This window comes from Polypterus senegalus, chromosome 5 (assembly GCF_016835505.1).
Source record: "Polypterus senegalus isolate Bchr_013 chromosome 5, ASM1683550v1, whole genome shotgun sequence".
In the NCBI taxonomy this organism is placed as follows: domain Eukaryota; kingdom Metazoa; phylum Chordata; class Cladistia; order Polypteriformes; family Polypteridae; genus Polypterus; species Polypterus senegalus.
In genome coordinates this window covers 182,637,710-182,660,932 of record NC_053158.1, presented here as the reverse complement: position 1 = coordinate 182,660,932, position 23,223 = coordinate 182,637,710, and the positions used below count along the sequence as shown (strand labels likewise).

General features: G+C 36.6%; 1 protein-coding gene across 1 annotated transcript in view; it reads right to left on the bottom strand.

The window, feature by feature from the left end:
- ctdspla (CTD (carboxy-terminal domain, RNA polymerase II, polypeptide A) small phosphatase-like a) overlaps nt 1–23,223 on the bottom strand; it is a 96,360-nt gene that overhangs the window by 5,113 nt on the left and 68,024 nt on the right. Inside the window, 1 exon segment of the mRNA XM_039753700.1 lies at nt 15,877–15,969. Coding sequence (XP_039609634.1) covers nt 15,877–15,969 — 93 coding nt within the window.

The following is a 23,223-nucleotide window of genomic DNA, read 5'->3' as shown; positions in this document are numbered from 1 at the left end:
TACATATATATTTACATTTAAGAAGAATTTAATTGCCAATAAATATTAAATAATTACAAGCTGTCTTGCACAATCATGAGAAAGAAGCATTTTATTTTCTTTTACGCCATACGTATTATGGATAAATATTTTAACATATTTTATTAAAGTACGCATTTTAAGAAAATTTTATTCATTTTAGTATTTTTATGGTCAAAGAATAATAAGCCTACATAATTTAATTTTGTTAATAAAAAAATTAACAGTTAACATCTGTGGTCTATAGGTTAATAATAAAAATACAGTTTAATATAGAACATAAGGCTTCTGTGTGTCAGGTTATGCATGAGCTTAGTGTAAAAAGTTTTTAAAAGGATAAGGGGAGGACGGAAAAAAAAATCACTATCTGAATCTAAATGTCATGAAATCAGTGATTGGTATCGACCTTAAAAAAAAAAAAAACAAAAAAAAACAAAAAACAAAAACTTGATTGAACCATCCCTATACTAAATAATCATTTCAGAGTGCACACGAAAGGTGCTATAATGCCATGCATGTGGAGCACAGGTAGATTTTCTTGAATGTGGGTAATGGGGTCTCGATCAATCAGGAGGGTACTGCTCTACAAGCCAATGAAGTTTTGCAGCATCTAGACTGCATATGTATGTAGTTTGTTAGAACAATAAAGCTGCATATAGGGAAAAAGTTCAGAACCTGAAAGAATGGTGTGACATCAAAAACCTGGTCTAAAATACAAAACAGACTATAGGATTTATTCTGCAGTGCAGCACATTCAGAGCTCTGACCTTTTTCAAGAAAAGACCCATTTCAGTGTGTATAGTTTGTACAATGTACAATGTGTAATTCTGCTGCAAAAGAATCAGCCAAACTAAACTAGGCAAAAAAGGTGGGCCTGATTTTTCATTAATAAATAAATGTTAGCAATAGATGGGAGTGTCCACCCATGTGAAGCAGATTTACATACACCCATGCATATGATATATTTTAATAACTGCTCCATCACTACAAAACTGTGCAATATGTTGCCCTATAAATTTCTAATCAGATGGGTGAATAGTGCAAAAGATGCAATAAAGTTATGCAAATCTGACTATTTCAGTCAGGAACATTTGCATCTCTGTTTTGTCTGTTTATTAATAGCTGGAGGAAAAAACACAAACAGTATAAATTTAAGTTTAGCTCTATGTCACAATAATGTGTATCATGTAGCAGCAACCAGTTTCATACCAAGATTACATGGTAAAACAGCTTTAGTTTTATGTTTGGGACAGGCATGAGGAAGATAGTAGCCTCCTTTCTCATGGGCATGGATACTTTGTTTACCTGATATTTACATAACAAGCATGCAAATTAAGTCACATACATACTGACTACATGTTAAGGTTTAAGTGCATCTTTGAATCAGCTAAAGGTGTTAAAGCCCAAAAAAGTTGTCACATTTTTTTGTATGAAGAATTTGAAACGTGTAGATGTTTACACAGAACTATGCTACTGAACACTGGAAGGTTATGCAATCTGTTGATGTTTAAATGCTACGTGGTGGAATTACAAGTGTGAAGCGTTCTGTATGCTACTGGGATGTTGTTCACTTTTTCCCCCCTATTTAATAATTTAATTATTTATAGGTGCCTTTCAAGGCACACAAGGACACCTTACAGAACACAATAACAGCCACAGTAAAACCAAAAACAAACACAATAATAAAATGAAATTTAAATTTATCATCCAAAATTCATATCAAGCCAATTTAAAAAGATGTGTTTTAAGGCGAGATTTAAAAGTAGGAAGAAAATCATTACGAATGAATGTATTTCCAATGAGAAAGACGGAGAATATCCCAGTCATGGCGCAATACCGAAGGTGTTTCAGACAGGCGACACCAAAGTTGAAAAAGCTCCGCTGCTGCATAACTGTAAATCGATGTCACTGATATCACTGGATGAAGCATGAAAAACAAGAAAATCCAGGCAAACACACTGCAACGAAGCAGCTTGTCAATCCGTAGCATGGATAAGCTTCCACCCAGAGAAAGCAGACTGCCATCGACCGGGTAAACACTGGATTATTATAGAATGTGCCCCCCCCATTATGTATTTTAAGAGAGTTAGAACATTTTAAAGTGCTTTGAAAAAGAGTACTGTAAAGCAAAAAGCTAAAGATGCAAATACAGCAAAATTTAATCCAAAAAATCACACTGGGCATAAAAGACCCCATTTCTTATTTTAGAATTGTACAAAGGTTTAAATTCTGAGTTGGTCCATGTTACAATATTATACTACTTCTGAGTGTAACACATGCAATCAGATTCATAATTAGCCAATTATCTGTCAAAGAATCAGATCAGAATTAACCAGAAAATTTACAATTGGTATACCTCTAGTAGCCAGGAAAGCAATTCTTGCAATAAAAGAATTACTCACAACGAAAAACAAAGTTTTTAAGGGTTTTTGAAAGAGTATACCTCTCAATATTAAACACTAAACTAGTTTTGGAACTGTATGCACATGTATTAAAACTAAAATTCCACAACTGACTAATCAGTCAGGAGAGTGAGTAACTAAAGCTCATAATGTCTGTTGCCATTTCCTGACATACTTTTTGCTGTAGCTCATGCCAGATTCACACTTCTTTCAGAAGCCAAGCTTAGAAAAATCTGGAAACAGTAGGAGATGAGTGGGATGAAAAATGCACTTGTAGGACATGCACAGAATGGAGGAAAACAGCAAGTGTTCGTTAAGACACAAATCATCATAGTAAACTGTGCAATGGGTAGAAAGGAATCTACAGTGCAAACTATATATCTTACACTTCCCATTTGATCATATCACCACATTGACTTCTGCAAGAAATTTAAAACAGCCATCAACTGCTCCTGTTAGCTGGAAGGGAGAAAAATCATATTTGATAACTGGGCTAGTTGAAAGAATATGCCTAAGCCTTAAAAGTGTTTCTCTCTATTCAAAGACTATCATTTACTTTATATATAGGGTCTTATTCACTGATATAAACAGAACAGAATCACAGAATAAATAAAATAAATTCAACTAAAAAATTAAAATAGACGGTTGTTGAATGTGATGTATTGAGAAGAAATAACCACTGAAGAATCCTGCCAATTTCCCTGAAACGTGTGACTATAAATAAGGAAATTAGTTTAAATAAATTTTGAATATTAACCAAACACTGAAATTCAAATATGAATCTGACAGTTTTAGTCAGAAGCAGGGCTGTGGAGTCGGAGTCGAGAAGTCGGAGACAATTTTGGGTACCTGGAGTCGGAGTCGGCAAAAAGTTAACCGACTCCGACTCCTACTAAATTTAAATGGGAATTAAAAAAGTAAGTTGAAATGTCCCAATTCACAAACAGTCATAATGAACCACTTCTCTGCTGTAAGAATAAAGCCCAATGCATGCAGTGCATAATGTTACCACAAAACGAACATGTCAAGTAACCATGAAGCATGCTTTTCATTGACTGTATGCGTCACCATATGGGATGTAATGCACAGGTAAAGTGCGGCACTGCTTTCCATTGTGTCGTGTTCCACTGTTACAGGGAACTGTGAACCTAGCCTAAAGCCCCCCCCCCCCGTACATACATTTACAGATGCACTGACGATTTTTCGGCCGTTCAACGAGTCATTACGCGTCAAACGCCTGAAAAATCATCTGGTGTGTTCTCAGCTCCATCGGCTCCCCTTCGCTATGTGCTAGTGAAGGGGGGCCAGCGAGAACACAGATCTCTACCTGTCTCCAGCAGAGGCTCGTTCTGCTGATCAGCGGGCCGGTGAGTGACACAATGCACTAAACTTCCGGCTGGCTGACAGAGGAGACAGCCACTGCAGCAGACAGAGGCATCACATTACTTTGGATGGGGGCGGTGGTCGAGATTTTTGGCAAGCTGGATCTGCCCGTCCACGTGGGCACCCGCAATCTGCGGCCGCCAATCAATTGTGTTTGTCTTTAATCTGGCATTATAGTAGAGTGTTGGCTTCCAAGCCAGTACTTCTGTGGTGAAATGACATGTATGTTGCCTTCCTTTCCTTCAATGGATGTAGAAAATACATTAGCATAGTATATACATACAGAGGAGTCGGAAGATTTAGAAACTGAGGACTCTGAGTCGGAGCATTTATCTACCGACTCCACAGCCCTGGTCAGAAGTGTGCTTTTGTATTTGATTTTAATATGACAAAGCTCTAATGTTGCATAATTTATATGAAGCCATTATAAATGTTAGGCAATTTTCACTCCTCTCTAATAAAAAAAAAAAAAAAAAAAAATTGGTCAAGCTATTTCCTGCAAACCAAATGTAAAAAGCAGATTTAAAAATGTGATGCTTTCTCTTAGCGTATTAATGCTATTTTGCGTATTTCTGTAATACTAGGTCAAACATACAAGTTAGAAAATAAGGGGTCAGGGACACACGGTTCAAAACATTTCACATGGAGGCCAGGTACCTTGCAAAAATCTGTCATTTAATATATGCCTATATATAACTTAATTCAAATATTTATTCAAATCAACTTTGTTGGACCATCAATATGAATATAATAAAGTAAGCGTAGAATTGTTACAATTTCTTCTCTTTTTCAATAGCTCTCCCTGCAGGCTAACTTATGAAACCAAATCATCATTAAACCTCATATATTCTGTCTTCTTCCTATTTATCTTCAGTCCTCTATCTTTCAAAGACCTTTTCCATTCTTCAAACATCCTCTACACTTTTCTGGTGCTACAAAAAGCAATTTTATCAGCAAAAAAAACAAAAAACAACAAGTATGCACCAGGGCTTTTATACCATGACTCAACACATCGATAACCAGATTAAAGAGGTAAGGATGTAAATCCCTTGGTGTAGAACTACTCTAACTGGTATCTTGTCTGTTACCCCAAAACTGCTTTTAAACAGTGTCCTGAAACTGGCTTTTGCCAATGCAAGTTTGGTGAAAAAAATAGTAGAAGACAGTTAGGGACTTAACACAAAATATGGACAATTAAAAGAAAACAAAAAAAGTTTAATTTACAATACACTGAAAAGTGCATATATCTTTACAAAGGTTTGATTTGACTTCTTTCTTGGAATTTGGCAAACACCCCAGCTTTTTACCCCGACACAATGACAGTGCACCATTAGTGGCCAGACTAACAGAGTAAGCCCAATCCACTCTTAAGGATCCACCTCCATCTCATCAACACCTCTGACAAAAACTGCAAGTTGAGGCACACAAGTAACATTAAAGCTTTCATGTACTTCAGTGAAAAAACAAATAAATGCTTTTACTTTTTTTTAATTCGGTCTGGGAAAGTTAATGTGTTAATTTTTGTGATTAATGTGGCCTGTTTAACATGTTTTTTTTTTTTTAAACATTTCTGAACAATAATACAAATAGTAAGTTTGTACCTAATTACATACACATCCACTACCGCATTTCTATACTACCTTTAAAAATTTGATGAAATAAAATTTTCATTTAAAGATTTAACATTTCATATTTTTGCAATGGTGTTCTGGTGTTCATTTAATTGATTTATACATACTTACATAGGTGCATTGGAATGGGAGGGAAGGGGGTGGAGGTTAACAACAGCCCTGGTGCAATAAAGAAAAGTTGTGAAGATAAAAATTATGCCATCACTTTTTTTCCATTTCATGTCTCTGTAAGAAGTATGAATCAATGTCATATCACACAGGTGCTAAATAAGTTATCTTTGAGAAACACTAAAACCTAAATAAGTCTCTAGTACCTCTGTATTTAACTTGCCAGTCTGCCAGCCAACTTAGAGTTGATTGCCCTAATATAATGACAAAATTCTACAAAATAGAAGTAACGATTATCCTTACCCATGATTCAAGTTTGCAGTATTTTTGCTAATTTATGCAAAGTAATGCCCGGTGACAGTTTTTAAGCGAGACAGCAGCTACAGATTTTTTTAGTGTGCCAGGTGCAGAAGTGTAGGTACAGAAGTGTTTGCCCACTGTTTTTCTGTGGTGGCACACTTTTGTAACCCAAAAAGTCCCAAGGAATGATTCTGCCAACCACAAAAGCATTGAACACATACACATACCAAACTGTATGCAAAACGCCGACCACAGTGTGGTAGAGCGGGTCCGCGGCTTCAAAAAAAAAAAGGGCCAGGTTTTAAATATGTAAAGCCGTGTCACTCTCCATGGGCGCGATTGCATGATCGCGGGAAGTTAATAAGGTAGTTGAAGCGAGTCGCACCTGCACGTGAGGGGTGCGATCATTCTCAATAGCTTCATTGGCTTCCTGCGGCGTGTGAATAAGGCACTGCGCCCACTGAGATAGGCATATATTTAGGTCGGCACCAGGAAAAAAGGGGGAAGGATCAAGGAAAAGAGGAAGAAAAGGAGGTTAAAGGGCGAGAAAGAGCAGTCTTAGAAGAAGGATCTGGCCACCTGGAAGGAGGAGACAGCACGAGCTGGGGCCCCACGAAGGAGCATTTGGCAGTAGCACTCTAGGGGCTAGTCCATCCCACTGAATGTTCGGGTGGAGAGGGGTGAGCAAGGCAGGTGTCCTCCCAATGAATCTGAGGAGTGACTACGGGAGTGCGAAGGAAGAAGAGAAGGGAGGAGAGCTGACCTCGGACAGTCTGGCTGTGAAGCCTGGAGGCAGCAAAGACAAAGGTCGGCCAAAAGGAGCTCGTGGCTGTTGGGTCTCTGCCAGATATGGGAGCAATGGGTGAGCCATGGAGAAACAGATGGAGGTGTGCTGAGATTGGAATGAGAGAGACTGCCTTTTAACTACTGATTTTAACCTCGGATTTTTAAGAATTATTTTTTTTTTTATCCCAACTTTTCACCGTTTCTATGGATTTATTTTACTAAAACTGTGGAGCACTGCACTGTTTTTGTTTTCTGATTTTTAATAAATGCACCTTTGTAATGATTACACTATCCCCTGGCTTCATTAGAGAAACGTCCTCATTTATCAGCTCATCTCGGTGACATTACCGACGGTGTTGGGTTCAAGAGCTCCCGGAAGTTGGAGGGGAGCATGGAGCGAACCTGCATCGTCACAAACAAAGCTGCTTTTAGGTTGGCCTCTCCAAGTAGTTCTGTCCTCCCTGACTGGTCTCAACCACCTAAGGAGTGTCTCTCTCTCTCAGATCTGGACCCAGGGGCACTACACTGTTATTTCCACGGCACACCAGTTGAAAGCCAATTGTGTATAACTGTCAAGATGTTGATGGTGATGAACAGTAGATGATAGTATTTACGGAGTTTTAACACAAGTATTAATGTATGTCCATTTAAGAGATGCATATTCTTTCAATTAAATTAGTTTTCAGTAGTGCATTCAAAGTCAACTGTCGTTTCAATTGTTTAATTTTTACTTTGACACATTTGTGTCTAATATGCTATACCAATTTGATAATAATTAATACATTAGCCTGCTGTTACAGATTGTACTTGTTCAAGTGGTATTTTGTTAAAAGTTTAGGGTTTAAGGTCATTGTTTAAATTTAAACTATGCCATTAATTTTTAAAAATTCCTGTTTAATATTGATTCTACATTAAATTTGCGATTCATTGTGTATTTACTTCATGTTTTATGAATTAATTTTATATTTAAGTTTTAATGTAAGATACGATTAATTACTTTTTTTTTTTAATCTATTCCCAGCCCTACTTTAAATTTCTGGCACAAATCTTGTGTTAAGTCTGTAGCTGTCTGCTACGGTTTTTCACAACAAACTTATAATAATATTACCAAATGCCTGTCATCTGTCAATAAACACCAGTACAGCTGCCCTCAAACATTGCATGTTTTAATGAAGATAGCTTCAGAATATCACTTTGATGCTAATGCAGTTTTATTGGCTGTAATGTTAGCTTACCTTCATATGCCACCATTGTCTTGTGACTATGAGGGAAAACAGACTGCGGCTTTAACACTAGAATTACCAGAGCCTACGAAAAAACTCGTAAATCCGTCCAATCTTAAATCACTTCTTAAAATTGTTCACAGCTCTCCACCTCAAACTCAAGACCTTTTGATTCCCAGTCAGCAGTTGATGTCATTACGCCACCGCGCCAGTTGTAGTGAATATGCGTCAGTATGGCTTGCTAAGGTGTTTTTTTTTCTGCAGTTACACTTTAGAATAAAAGCGCATTTGTTGTGTTAGATTTGTACCTTTTGTGAAAGTATTTATTTGATATTTGGACTTCAGGTTTCATACATTATACTGTATAGTTTATGCCTACATTTTGTCATCTACTACTAGAATATAAAAAAATGTTTCTGTTTTAACAATGTGTTTACACAGATTACAGTAGAAATGGAACAGACATGAAATGCGTGTGTTCCAAACAACAATCTATTATTTCCACTCTAAAACTCCACTTCACTCCCAGAAAATTAATCAAGGCATGAGCTGGGAGAAGTTTGTGCACGTTCTAAGTCGGTGGGGGGATGGAATAGCTGGCTGCTTGCAGCCTGATTTTATCAGCACATTTAGATGACAAAAGACGCTAGTGGAGAGCTGTGAACGATTTTAAGAAGCGATTTAAGGTGGGACGGATTTACGAGTTTTTTCGTAGGCTGGTCTGGTCTGTCTGTAGGTGTCCTGTATACTTGCAGTATTTTTCAACAATCATTTGTTATTTGTGCCTTCAAATGTCACACTTTTTGGGGAACAGCCACTTGCTGCGTAAATTAAGCAAAAGATCTGAGGTTTATTTTCCAGAAAAAAATATGCTGTTGTCAATTTCTCCTCAATACTCAACATTCAAAATCCACCTTTCGTTTCTTTGATAAAGATATTTATAGCATTTTTCAAACTGAAATGCTGTTACTTTCCATTAATGTCCTGAAGTATGTGATTCATTGTTAAGTTGAGGATTTCTACTGAATTTACTTTATCAATGCCTTCAAGAATTTTGACAAGCTTGATTAGACAAACTTTTTTTACTCATAAGATAATAAAGTATCTTATGATGACACGCTCCAGGAAACCAGCAATACATATTAAAGATCAACAAATTCAACAAAAAGGGTGATGATGGGGTGTGTGATATAACTATTTTCTAGAGTCACCAGTAGAAACGATTGTATATTTGTACCTTTCTAAGTGTTTCCTGAATTTAAACTAAATTACCAAAGCTACTACCACACAAGCCTAATGCCAAGTTCTGGTGCTTCATTGTTTCACATGAGGATTTTATTTTTACTTATTACCCCATAACAAGAAATGCACTGGGTCAAGGCAGCTGCTAACCAGCAGCAGGTGTTGGGCACCTATGGGTCTTGCACTGTTGTGTGAGGTCACCGCTGGCACAAAATGAAAATGTGGGAGTCACTTATCCAGCTTTGTTTTTTTTTCTTAAACTTGGCAACAGGGACAGACTCCTCTTCCTGACGAAGAATTTGTAATTTTAATATATTATACAGTTCCTGTTATATCTGTATTCATAATACCTTCTTCATTCATCTATGGCAAGCTACTTTCACAAGTGGATCAAAATCCAAAATACTATATAAAATTTTTTTTCTGACTAGCATATAATTTTATTTTTTTAAACACTGAACAACATCTACAGTTTTGTGGCTTGATTGTGGTCTGCAATAAATTGATACTTTTCTTCTAAGACAGTTTCATGCTTTGGATGCACTGCTGCTATAGGTGAGCAAATGAAACATAGCAAGTTACTTATTTGTTTGCATGTAACTGTTTTACAACCAGGCTAAACATCAAACTTGTAGAGCTATGGGACGGTTACCACTTGTTATGGAAGGGGGTGTATCAATGCTGTCAGTCATCATAAAAAAAAACAACAGCTGCATGTCAATGATTAGAAACATAGACCATTACTGACAATACAATGTGTTGGCAGGTTAGATCAGAAAAAACAATACTTGCCACATATTCATGAATTTCAAAAGAAATTACACTCTGGAAATTTAATTTTGTATTTGGAATTTAAAGTAAATACCACTGATCAAACACCCACATTAACACTAATTTGAACAACTCTCTTATGTAATACTTCCCCATCACCTTAGTCAACACAAAAATAACCAATAAAGGTAATGATGTATAGAAATGTGTATGTATAAGGAGGGAGTTTGGTGTAGCAGTTAATGCTTTGGACCTCAAATCCTGAGGCTGTATGTTCAATTCCCACTACTGACACTGCATGACCATGAGCAAATCACTTCACCTGTATATGCTCCAATTAGAAAAACAAAAGAAATGTAACCAATTGTATCTCAAATGTTGGAAGTTGCCTTGGATAAAGGGGATCAGACAAATAGTAAGTAGTAAAAACAATAATATCAGTTTAAAGGATCAATCATGGATGTCAATTTGAAGCAATCACCTGTGTTGACCTAATGTTTAAAAGTAATTTTAGACAGAAGTGCCTTTCTTTAATGACACAATAAAGGGAGGCAACAATTTGAGACGCCTACTACAGAAGACAAAAGAAAAAATCTTAGCTTTATATAGATATAAAAACTATTACTGATTTATGCACATGAAGCACCAGTCTTATCTCACACATTACAATTTACTTGATGTGTTTTGCACAGTACAGAAATGGCAGTAAATCATATTGAAAAATTATATTTCAAACGATAATCCATTAATACAAAAATAAATTGAACTGAACCAAATATAATGTCCTAGACAACGGTATTTCATTTATAAATTGCATTAGAGCAGGCATGCTTGAAGGTAAGCAGTAACAAAAAAAGGAAACAGACCAAATGGTTTAATAGGGAGCAGAGTGCTAACATGTATTACGTTTTTGTATAGTCCAATAAGAAACAGCAAAATTGCAGACACTGTATTTATTAAAAGTCTTATTTTTATAAGATATTTACAAAATCCTGTAACCAGTCTGAAGGACGTGTCAGCGTTTCTTTAAAATAATGTCTGAGGTAAACACTAAGAAGATTAACTACCAATGTCTCAGGAAACACTCACTAAGTCTTACACGAACCTGGGCCTGGAATGCAACAAGCATACAATATAGATCATTTAAGCTCAGGTTGCATCACAGCAATTTTGACACATACTTAAACAAGTAGATGTCAGCTGTAAAGAATCCTCAGTACAGCATAACCAGGATCACAGCAATTGCTTAAAAAGGTAAGTGGTAGAGGAAAAAGTCACTAAATTGAAATTCTTAGTCTTATGTGAAACAAACTGCTGTGTAGATAGGTAACTTGCTCATCAGAAATAGTATTAAAAACAAAGAATATATTCAGTATAGATGATTACTCACCCCTTTTATTTTAAAACTGACTTCAAACAGTTCACAATATTTGAGAAATAAGTACAGGTAGTTCTTGACTTTACAAGTTAATTTGTTCCAAATTATCACTTGTTCATTGAGAACTCATAAAGCAGGAAGTATTTTCCCATAGAAATGTAAAATGTTATAAAAATGATGACTTTGGTTTCAGCCAAAAAAATTTTAATCAGAACTTTTTGCCAGATAAACAAAGGAAACACAAACGTATTATTAGAATTTACATTTCATGAAAAGTAAATGCACATTTAAACACAAAATCCTGGATAAAAACCATATATTTCTTTGCTAAAAGTGTGACATTCAATTTTGGTCACTTTGATTTTCAGCAGATGTTTTTTTTTTTTCTTCAGGAATGCTTCCAGAGTTGTCTTTTTGCGACACTGTTTTTTCTTTAATTTCATAAATTTGCAGATAACAAGCAAAAAGTATTTTTCAAATCTGCTGTTACTTTTCTGTTTTGCTCATCATTTGGATCTTGTGAGGAAAAAATTTAAATGGATTTTTCAAGGTGTTCAAAGGCCTCTTTGAGCGTAAAGTTGGGTGCAGGAATTTCTTCTTCCTCTTGCTTTACGCTTTTACAAGTTACCATTTTGAGTAACTCTTCATTAGTAAGTTGATCATTGTGTGCTTCAAACAGATCTATTATGTCATATGTAGAAGCCTGAATATTTAATTCTTCAGCAATTTGGACAATTTCTTCAGTTTAATGCTGCACGATTTTCTCGGGTTCTTCAAACCCTTCAAAATCAGAAATTAAGCTGGGAGAAACAGCATTCATACTTTTCTCAGAAATTTTGTTCCAAGCATGCTTCATTATGTTGACTGTATCTGAATTATTAAAAGTTTTTCCAAATTTCTTTAAAAGTAGGACCTTCTTCTGTATCTGAGGTTTTAAAGAGAATTTGGAATGTTATGCACAAATATCCCTTAAAAGTTGCAAGAACACCTTGGTCCATAGGCTGAAGGAATGAGGTTGTATTGGGGGATAAAAAAAAAAATATATATTTTTTTTAACATTTGGATGGTGGTTCTGCAGAGCAGGTGGGTGCCTGGGTGCTTTATGAAAAATTAAAAGGATATGGAAGGGAATTTTTTTTGGTCTCACAATATTGTTTTACCTCAGGGATGAAATGATGAGAAAACCAATCTTCAGAAAGTGAGGCAGTGGTGATCCAAGCCTTTTTACGGGACTTCTATGACTGGAAGGTTAAGTTTCAAAAAGATGTTTTAGTGCTCATGGATTTTCTTAGCTTTAAACTAGCAGTGGCTCGAGTTTGCAGTCTCTACTTGCATTGTCACCAAGCAATAAAGTTAGGTGATCTTTTGCAGTTCTCGTAACATACAAACTCATAAATCAGGAGCTTGGAAAGTGAGAAAGTATTTAAATCTCCAGTCTGTCATAGAAGTTCTGTTACTATACTGTATACTGGAAACCAGCAAACAATATGAACAATACCTGTTTATTTATTTTGTCTATACATGTGGTTTAAAAAAAAAAATATCAAGCAAAACAATTAGTTCCAAGATCATTGTTCAAATAGTAAAATGCACTGAAAAATATTAAGCAGAAACTCTATGCTTTTTTTAAAGTTCAAAAAATATATGTGTATATAAAAGCCAAACACAACATTCTCTCTACAACATTACACATTCAATCTTATATTATCCTCTTTAATAAAACCCCTGTGCGTCTTCTGGTGAAATGCGCATGCGCGGGGTCACACAGCACGTGTTCAGTCTCTTCCTGTGCATTCCCTGTGCAGACACACACACAGGCGCATGAGAGACAGACACGCACACACACAGGCGCCCACGCGACAGACACGCACACAGGCGCGCGTTGGACGCGCACGCACACAGGACACACACACACAGGTGTGCGCGTGCATTGTTGCAATGTTACTTTTCTTGGTTGTTTATTAAATTTTCAAATGTTCATTTTTTTCCCTGTGCTTAAAACTCATTAAAAAAAAGTGTTTTTAGCGAGCGGGTCGTAACTCTTCCAGTCTTAGTTTTCTGTTGTTCAAGGTTTTCTCAGTGTTATTCAATGTTTTTACATTTAGTTTACTATTACGCTGTGCATTCAGTGGTGTAATTAACTATATTTATATTTAAAAACGTAAAAATATATATATTTACATACAGTTCATACGGTCTGGAATGGATTAATTGTATTTACATACAATCCTATGGGGAAATTACTTTGGTTCACGACCAAATCGGGTTAGAACAAGAGTTTTGGAACGAATTATGGTCGTGAGTCGAGGTTCCACTGTATTACTGTCATACAAAATTACAGGCATTTTACAGAAATACAAACCAGTATTACTGAGAGAGAAAATTAAAGGCACACAATACAGGGACGCATATTACAGCCACATACAACGTCCCTTGCCAATGTTTATGCACTACTGTTCTAGCGCCCGTTATTATAACGGGCTTAATGTCTAGTCAGTTGTATATTTAAAATTGACTCAATGTCCTATGACAAGCAACCTACTCATAATATAGGAAACCAAGTGAACATTTTTATAGACCTACAAACACATTTTATTTATTTGTAGCATGAACTTTTAACCTGGCTTAAAATAATGTATCAAGATACCTAATATTAACTGAGATCTTAAATACAAAGGAATAACTCAAAATCACTTCATACTGAGATCTGGATGGACATTTGACAGCAACTCTGTATTTGGCTATACAAATGTATGTCTTACATTTGGACTGCAACTAACCATTATTTGGCTAATCAAATAGTTAGCCAATTATCATTTTGAATAACCGGATATTTAAAAAATGTTTGTAAAATGTTCAATCAATTTATTATGTTGTCCTTCATAGCAATTTTGCCAAAAAAGTGCATTGCAGCAGGCTGTTAATTCAAATGGGTTGAGGGCTGAAAACATTGTTGAGAATCAACAAAAGTTGCCTAGTGTGTTGTTTTATTGTATCTGCTAGATGGAAGCAATGACAATGAGATGAACTAAATTTCTACTATTTAAAGAAACTCCCTGCAGTGGAAAGTCTGCATATTGTTGACTAGACATTCTGCACTGTCAGATGGGGATTTTGAACTGCCATAAGAAACAGAAGGAAGTAACACTGAGAATACTTTAGGATCATTATTGCTTTGATTTATTTTATTTTCAGGTGCTCATGGTTGTGAAGTTGAAATGAATTCCACATTTTCAATTCTTTAGTCTTCAACCCTCCAATCAATTTATATTCTCCATGTTCATTGCTCAAAATGCAATTAACACTCTCTGACGATGATGTGATGTACGTAATACATAATAAGGCAACTACAGTAATCAATAATAAAACTAGTTGGTAATTATTGTCATCCTCTACAGAGGACATCAAATAGTTGCTGCAGCTCTGGTTTACATAAAAAAACAAAATACCTTTCATGGAATGCTTAAAATTTACTGAAGGTAAGGAATCTATTGGATGCAAGTAACTAACAATTTGATTCTAAAATTAAATCTTTCCAGTGTAGGTAAGGTATACATCATATTGAAAACTAGAAACCAACATAAAAAAAACATGATTTTTCATTTTGAGATGAAAGAAAAACATTATGAAAATGAAAACACACCAAAAGCTGAGAATGAGATGTTTCACAACTTAAGTTGAACAAGTGTAAACACTCTGTTATTATATACTGTTCCACAGGGGAATGATAATTAAAGAAAAAGATTGTGTTTATATTTAACTTGACTGTGCACAGAAAAGGAATTTAGTTATGCTATGTAGTTAAGGCTAAAAGGGATATGCTTTTTAGAATGCACTTTAAAATAAAACTATTAGAAGCTTCTCTCCTATTATAAGACAATATTAGAGAAAAACAGGACAGTAAAAATCTGAAATATGCTTTACATTAAGTAAATATCACTTAAGAACAATAGGCACCTATGAAGGGGAATCTGGAGACAGAAGTACTACAATTCTAGCATGGAGAGAATAGTATAAAACAGCTCTATAACAAAGAGATACTGGAGAGGGTAAATCTGCTTTAACTGAAGAACAGCATTTAAGCTATTTTCTATTTCTTAATGTGTCACTTTCAGGAGTGCAGTAAAATCTTGTGCTAAGAAAGAAATTTCAGATAATAAAAATGTGTGCCAAGAAAGAAATTTCAGATAATAAAAATGCTGACAATGTACATCATTTACCAGCACAATAATTTGCTGCTATCCAAGTGACCAATACCAATATTTTGCCATACTAATGGTAACATACAAGCCTCACATTGTGATGCCATGTTCAGAACATGAAGGCTACATTATGAGCCAAGCACACATGTGTCTCTGTTACCATGGAAACTTACCCAAGAATTAGCAGATAAGTATTCACTGGCAGACACAAACAGAGAAAAGGAAAAATTAACACAGCATCAAGTTAATATAAATATGTTTTTAGGTAAATGGAATCATAAAGAAGTCATTACATTTCCAAAAGTTACCCTCACAATATATAGGATAGGTACAGTAATTATTCTCTTCATATGCATGTATAAATAAAAAGAACTAAAAATTAATCTGAGGAATATTTAGGAAGCAAGCATATAAAAAGTGAATTTTACTAACCTTTGCTAGGCTGGCAGTAAACAGAACACATTCAAATAATTCCCCCATCTTCTGCAGGAACTCATCAACATGTGGCCGCTTTAAAACATATACCTTGAAGGAACACAAAAATTCCAATCAGCTAACATGCTATACATCATGTAAACAAAGATGGAATCACATAAAAGGAAAAGCAAATACACAAATTAAGAAATCAGCAGCATCTTTAAATTTTATGCAAATACTACATACTGTGAGAGAGATGTCTGGCAACACAAAAGTTGTTAAGAGTCAGACACTATTTTAAAATCACTTCATTGTAATCACATGTGCTTTATAAACCATCCATTTTATAAAATCAAATACATAACATATATTTGAAATCATACTAGTGCTACTGACCTACTGACATAAAACGTTTAGCCAGTAAAATCCTTGACATAGACATTTATGAGTATGGAATGCACAGACATGCTGATAAAAGCTAAATAAAAGTATCTATCTATCTATCTATCTAAATGGCATTTATACACATATACAAGAGCCAGTGGATTGGGCAAGTGGCATCTTCAAGTAAAGACAAATAAGATCTTGTACAGCTACTGGGAAAGGCAAATTAAAAACTACCTCTGCCACATTCCACAATCAGATTAATTATCTTGTGAAATTCCTCCAAGTGGGCATATTAGAATCAAAACACTATGTCTGAAAGGAAAGTGGGATGTGCGACGATGCCAGTCCCCTACAGACTCCCTCTTCCCACATGGGAGTCTGCTGAACCAACACCATCGATAGTTATAACTGACATGAGCTGACAAATGAGGACAATTCTCATGATGATGCCAGAGGATGGTGGAAAAAGTGCCCAAGTAAAACCAACAAGTGTCAATTGTGCAGTGTTCTAAAAAACAGTAAATATATAAATTGATAAAAAATCCAATGAAAAGTGGGGATAAAAAAAAAAAAAATCAATAAATAAAACCATTAAAAATCCGAGGTTAAAATGCAGACTAACTCCTCTTGATCTCAGCCCACCTCCTTCTCATTCTCCCTACTGTGATTCGATGTAGTATTATAATAAAATGTGAAAACTTTTTACAACCACTATATAATACTAAACGTGTGTTCTATACATTAATATAAAGCCAAATATTTTTAAAATAAACAAGGCATAATAATTACATTAATTTAACAAAACATTAAACAAAAAAAGACATGGCTCTGTGGCTTTCTTGCCATTCCCATTACTGCAAAGGGTAAATGTGACCATAGCAGATACTGACAATAACGCTAATATCTAAGAAAATCAAAAAACACAAGAATAAGAACATTTATGATACAGCAGTAATTTGTGCCCTGGGTATGATGTTAAACTTCATCCGGCTCAGCAAGCAGTCCTCGAACTTGCAGGGAAATCATGGGGGTTGGTGGCAGGATTAGCACTCCGGCCACCGTAAACTTCACAAAGCTCCGAGACTACAGAAAGGATTTCTTTTTGCTCTCCGCAGGAGTAGCTCTGCTGCAGCCGCCCACAGGAAGGCTGCTCGCATCATGAAGGGGATGGGGGAAAACTCTCAAGAGCACCATCCATGGAAGAGTCGAAACCGTTGCAGAACCAATAGGGTCAGGTCTATTGGGGATCAGAACTGGTGTGGTGCGGAGGCGTTGCCTGCTGCATGGCAGCACTCGGGTCCCAATTTGAGGCAGTCCATACGGGTGGGCGCATGGAACATCTTGTCTCTCCGGCAAGATGATCATCTTCCTCTGCTGTCAGAGGAGCTGCGTAAACTCCGCATTTTAGTGGCGGCACTCTCTAAGGTGCGCAGATCGGGGACTGACCAGATCTCTGTAGGTGGATACAGCTTTTATTGGTCTGGTCGGTCTGATGGCTATCATACTCTGAGTAGCTGTTGCTGTAGCAGACTGGCTTCTTCCCATGGTGTCTGATGTCACTCCTTTCAACGAGCGTATTATTGGACTCCGATTACGACACTCCATGGGTGCCTTGTCTGTTGTCTCAATGAATGCCCTGACCGCGGTGAGTGATAAATTTCTAAAGGGGGAAATGACTTGAAATTTTCACCAGATGTCGGTAACAACCCAAGTAATCCACACATACAAAGAAATCAAAACAAGTCCTTAAACCAGGTTATGTGTAATATGAAAAAAAACTGGGAGAAAGTATTGAAAACATGAAGAAAAGGACGTGCAAAAAGGCATGGAAAGCCAAGAAACCAGCTGAAGTCTGTAAGTATCTGGAAAGCAATCCTGTCCCCTATCAGTGTAAATTAATATCAGCTGGTTTAGTCCTAATTGATGGCCTATAAAAAGGTTTCTGATTACCAGGGTGTCACACAAGAAGCATCTCATGATGGGTAGAAGCAAAGAGCTCTCTCAAAACCTTTGGAACCTTATTGTTGCAAAACATACAGATGGCATTGGTTACAGACATATTTCTGAACTTCTGAATGTTCCAATAAGCACTATTGGGATCATAATCCAGAAGTAGAAAGAACATCATTTCACCATAAACCGGCCACGATCAGGTGTTTCTCGCAAGATTTCTAGGGAGTCGAAAGAATAATCAGAGGAGTTATCCAAGAGCCAAGGACCACTCTCTGAGAGCTTCAGAAAGACATGGATTTAGCAGGTACAGTTGTTTCAAAGAAAACAATAAGTAATGCACTCAACCACCATGGCCTCTATACATGCTCACCATGCAACTCTCCACTGCTGAAGAAAAGCATGTTGAAGCTTGTTTAAAGTTTGCTGCATAACATTTGGACAAGGCAATTAAATACTGGAAGAATATAGTCTGGTCAGATGAGACCAAAATTGAACTCTTTGGATGTCATTGCACACACCATGTTCGGAAGAGAAATGGCACTGCACATCAGCCCAAAAACACCATGTCAACAGTGTGATGGATGAATGGAAAACTGTACCGGGACATTCTTGATAAGAATCTGCTGCCCTCTACCAGGATGCTGGAAAAAAAAAATGAGGGTGGACATTTCAGCAAGACAATGTTGAACACACAGCCAAGGAAAATCTCAATTGGTTTCAGAGACAGAAAATAAAGCTGCTAGAATGGCCCTGTCAATCACAAGACTTGAATCCAACTGGTAATCTATGCAAAGAACTGAAGATCAGAGTTCATAGAAGAGGCCCCAGAACCTTCAAGATTTGAGGACAGTTTGTGTGGAGGAATGGGCCAAAATCATACCAAAGCAATGCATGAGGCTAGTTTCTCCATACAGGAGGCGTCATTACTAAATAAGGCTTTTCTACGAAGTATTAAATTTCAGTAAGAGTGTTCAATACTTATTCCTTGTGTCCAGTCAAAGTGAACTTTGTCATCTCAACCATATACAAGTATACAGATAGATTAAATTGCGAAGCTCAGGGTCCACAGTGTAACAACATGAAGTGCAAATAATAAATAAAAAATAGAATTAAAATTAAAATTTTAAATTAAAAGACAAACAAAATAAGACATTGTGCAAAGACAAGACAAAGAAGTAGCAGCAATACTGACGTGTAGTAAGCAAAATGAACATTGGTGCAATGTATGGTATTTGCAATCTAGATACATATAGTCAATAGATATGTAATATAATAAATAAAAAAAATAAATAAAAGATATTTTATATAAGATAAAAGAGGGATGATTGTGCTGAAGGCAGAGCTACAGTTTGTGAGTAGCATCCTGACATATGTGTCTTTTTTATCCAGATGTGTCAGGGAGAGGTGAAGGACAGAGCATATAGCATCCTCAGCTGGCCTGTTTGAGCAGTGTGCAAACTGAAGAGGGTCAAGTGAGGCAGGGAGATTAGCTTTTGTGTGTGACATGACTAACCTTTCAAAGCACTTCATGATGATTGGTGCGAGTGCAACTGGTCGGTAGTCATTCAAGCATGTAACTGATGACTTCTTTGGCACTGGTATGATGATGGACAACTTGAAGCATGCTAGGACTGACGACTGGCTTAGAGATGTGTTGAAGATGTCTGTGAGGACACCAGCCAGTTGACTGGCACATTCTTTGAGCACACGGCCAGGTATGTTGTCAGGTCCTGCAACCTTGCATGGATTGACTCTGGATAGAGTCCTAATCATGTCAGTTATAGAGAGACAGAGTACCTGGTCAGTGGAGGGAGGTGTTGCTTTTCTCGCAGGCTCTTTGTTCTGCACCTCAAACCATGCAAAGAAGTTGTTGAGCTCATCCGGTAGGGAGGCATCACCATCATTGCTGTGTGGGCTGGGCTTGTAGTTTGTAATTGTCTGAATGCCCTGTCACAAACGACGTGTCTCTCTGGTGCCGCTGAAGTGTTTGTTAATCCTCTGCTCGTATGCCTACTTAGCTCTCCTTATAGCGCAAGACAGGTTGGCTCTGGCCCCCCTGAGGGCAGCCATGTCTACAGATCTAAAGGCTGCATTCCTGACCTTAAGCAGCTTGTGCACTTCTCTCGTCATCCAGGGCTTTTGGTTGGCTCTTGTGATAACACCCTTGGTAACAGTAACATCCTAAATGCATTTGGAGATGCAGCCAGTCACAAGAGTCTGTGTACTCCTTCAGATTGATGAAGTCACCATCCATAACAGCCTCCCAGAAAATGTCTCAGTCTGTCAATTCGATGCAGTCTTGGACAGCTGAAGCAGCACCAACCTGGCACACTCTAATGATGTTCTTGCGGACTTGTTCAGTGCGCTTCAGCAGGGACTTGAATGCAGGAACCATAGACATGCTGATATGGTCGGAATAGCTGAGGTGGGAGCAGGGTAGGGCCTTGAAGGCACCAGGAGCGCTTGTGCAAACATTGTCCAGACAACTTACCCCTCTAGTAGCAAAGTTCACATTCTGGAAGAATTTTGGGAGAACTGACTTCAAGCTGGCATGATTGAAATCTCCAGCAATAATAAAAAATGCCTCAGGGTGCATCGTTCGACATTATTACACAAAACTTAATTTATGGACTTATTTGTTTTACTTTCTTTGTACGTGTGGATTACTTGGGTTGTTCCCAACATTCGGTGAAACTTCATATCAATGGACCCATTAGAAATATATTTAATGAAAAAAAAAAAAAAAAAATGCTGATGCTTTCAATACTTATTTTACCAGCTATATATACACACATATATATATATATATATATATATATATACACACACACACACACATATACACATATATATACATACATACACACACACATACATACACATATATATACACACATACATACATACATACACATACATACACATACATACATATATATACATACATATATATATATATATATATATATATATATATATATATACACACACACACACACATACAGTATGTATATTGAAATTGTCAGAAAAAAATTTAAATACAGAGATGTCAGGTAGTTGAAAAGAACTACTATGGGAATCTCTCTCCTAGGAGGTTTCGTGTTGCCAACGTGCTTGCATCATTTGTGCATTAGCGGCTAAGCGACTATTTCTTCTGAGGTTTCCTTTTGCTGGCATACTCGCCTTGCTTGTGCATTAGCGGCGGGAGGAAAATGTGCTTGCCTCACTTCTGTACTAGCCACTAAGCAAGTGACTCTTTCTTCAGAGGTTTTGCTTTGCCAACATGGTGGCCTTGCTTGTGTCTTTACAAAACAAATCCACCTCTCACTTCTGGGCAGGACAGACGCACACACTTCCACGCATAAACGTTTATATACATATATACACACATATACATACACAGATCCCCATAGCCCATACATGAACACACTCTAGCAAATACTATCCCATTCTATAAAGAGGTTGATCCGGTTGATACAAGTAACTACAGGCCAGTAAGTTTAGCCTACTTCTCAAGTTAATTAATGGAAGCAATAATTAACAAAACAATGGAGCACCACATTGCTAATACACATGTTCTAGACAACAGTCAGTATGGGTTTAAACAAGTAATGCAGTGTTTCACTAATATGCTTAAATTATATGAGGAAGTAACACAAGTATATGATAAGCAAGGTTGATGTGATATTATAAATTGTGATACTCCTAAGGTTTTTGATAAGGTATCATATGAGAACTTAGTAATCAAACTAAAAGATGAGGGAATTCCACGTGCAGTTTGTATGTGGGTACAAACTGGATCAAATACAGGAAGAAAAGGGTTAGGGTGAGGGGTACTTTTTAAGAGTTAGGAGATGTGGAAAGTGGCATCCCTCAAGAATCAGTGCTTGAGCCACTGTTCCTTTTAATATACATAATATAAATGATTCAGGTACAAAAATAATCAACAACCTGATTTTAAGTTTGCAGATCATACCAAACTAGGTAAGGGACATTAATGTAGAATCAGTTAAATTGCTGAAGAGGGACACAGACAGGATATATTCTTCAGCAGATCAATACTGGATGAAATTTAAAGTAAGTTTGATTTTTCTATGTAGCAAATAGAAATATTAGATATGAATACACAACAGAAGGTCTGAAACTTGATAAGAGGCCTTATGAGAAGGACTTAGAAGCCATAATGGAATTATCACTGTCGACATTAAGATATGAAATGACCAAGAAGGCTAATAGCATGTTAGGTTATATATCACAATGTGTGGAGTACAAGTCAAGGGAGGTTATGCTGAAGTTATTTAATACACTGGTAAGACCTTACCTGGAGTACTGTGTACTTTTGGTCTTGGTCAGTTTTAAGTAAACTGAGATTAAAAGGTGACATGATCAAAGTATTTCAAATAATGGAGGGAATTAAAACAATGGATTCCAGTTAGGAGTGTACGATATGTATCTTCTACAATAATATGTATCTTTTTTGATGTTTTAATGATGTGTGAGCTGAAATTATCAAGCACGTCACTGGCTTTGCAAAAAAACAACCAAACATGTACGGAGAGTCCACGCAACCACAGTTTCATGTAACCTAACAGAATCAGAATAAACTACTGCTCGTGCGCAAAGAGAGCACAGGGACATGCACAGTCAGCAACGTAAGATAGCGAAGATGCCTAAAAATTAGTAATTTAATTGCAAGACGTTGATCATTCTCACTTGTGTGTAGGTGGTTTGGTTTTGAAAAGAAAGATGTTGCTTAAAAGATTATAATCGGCAAACTATGTCAGAAGTTCTTTACAGTTAAAGACAGCTCAAAAACTAGTTTCACCGTCTGCGAAGTGAAACTGATCTAGTATGGAGTCCTGCACTATTAATCAGTTCAGATTATTTTTATTTCCGTAAGAAGTATATGCCTATAGATCACGTTTTATTACTCAAGCCATCTTGGTTGCGAATGTCAGATTCCAAAGAATTTTTTTTCTTTTATTATTATTTAAAACACTCTTACAGATCCCAAGCTCCTCA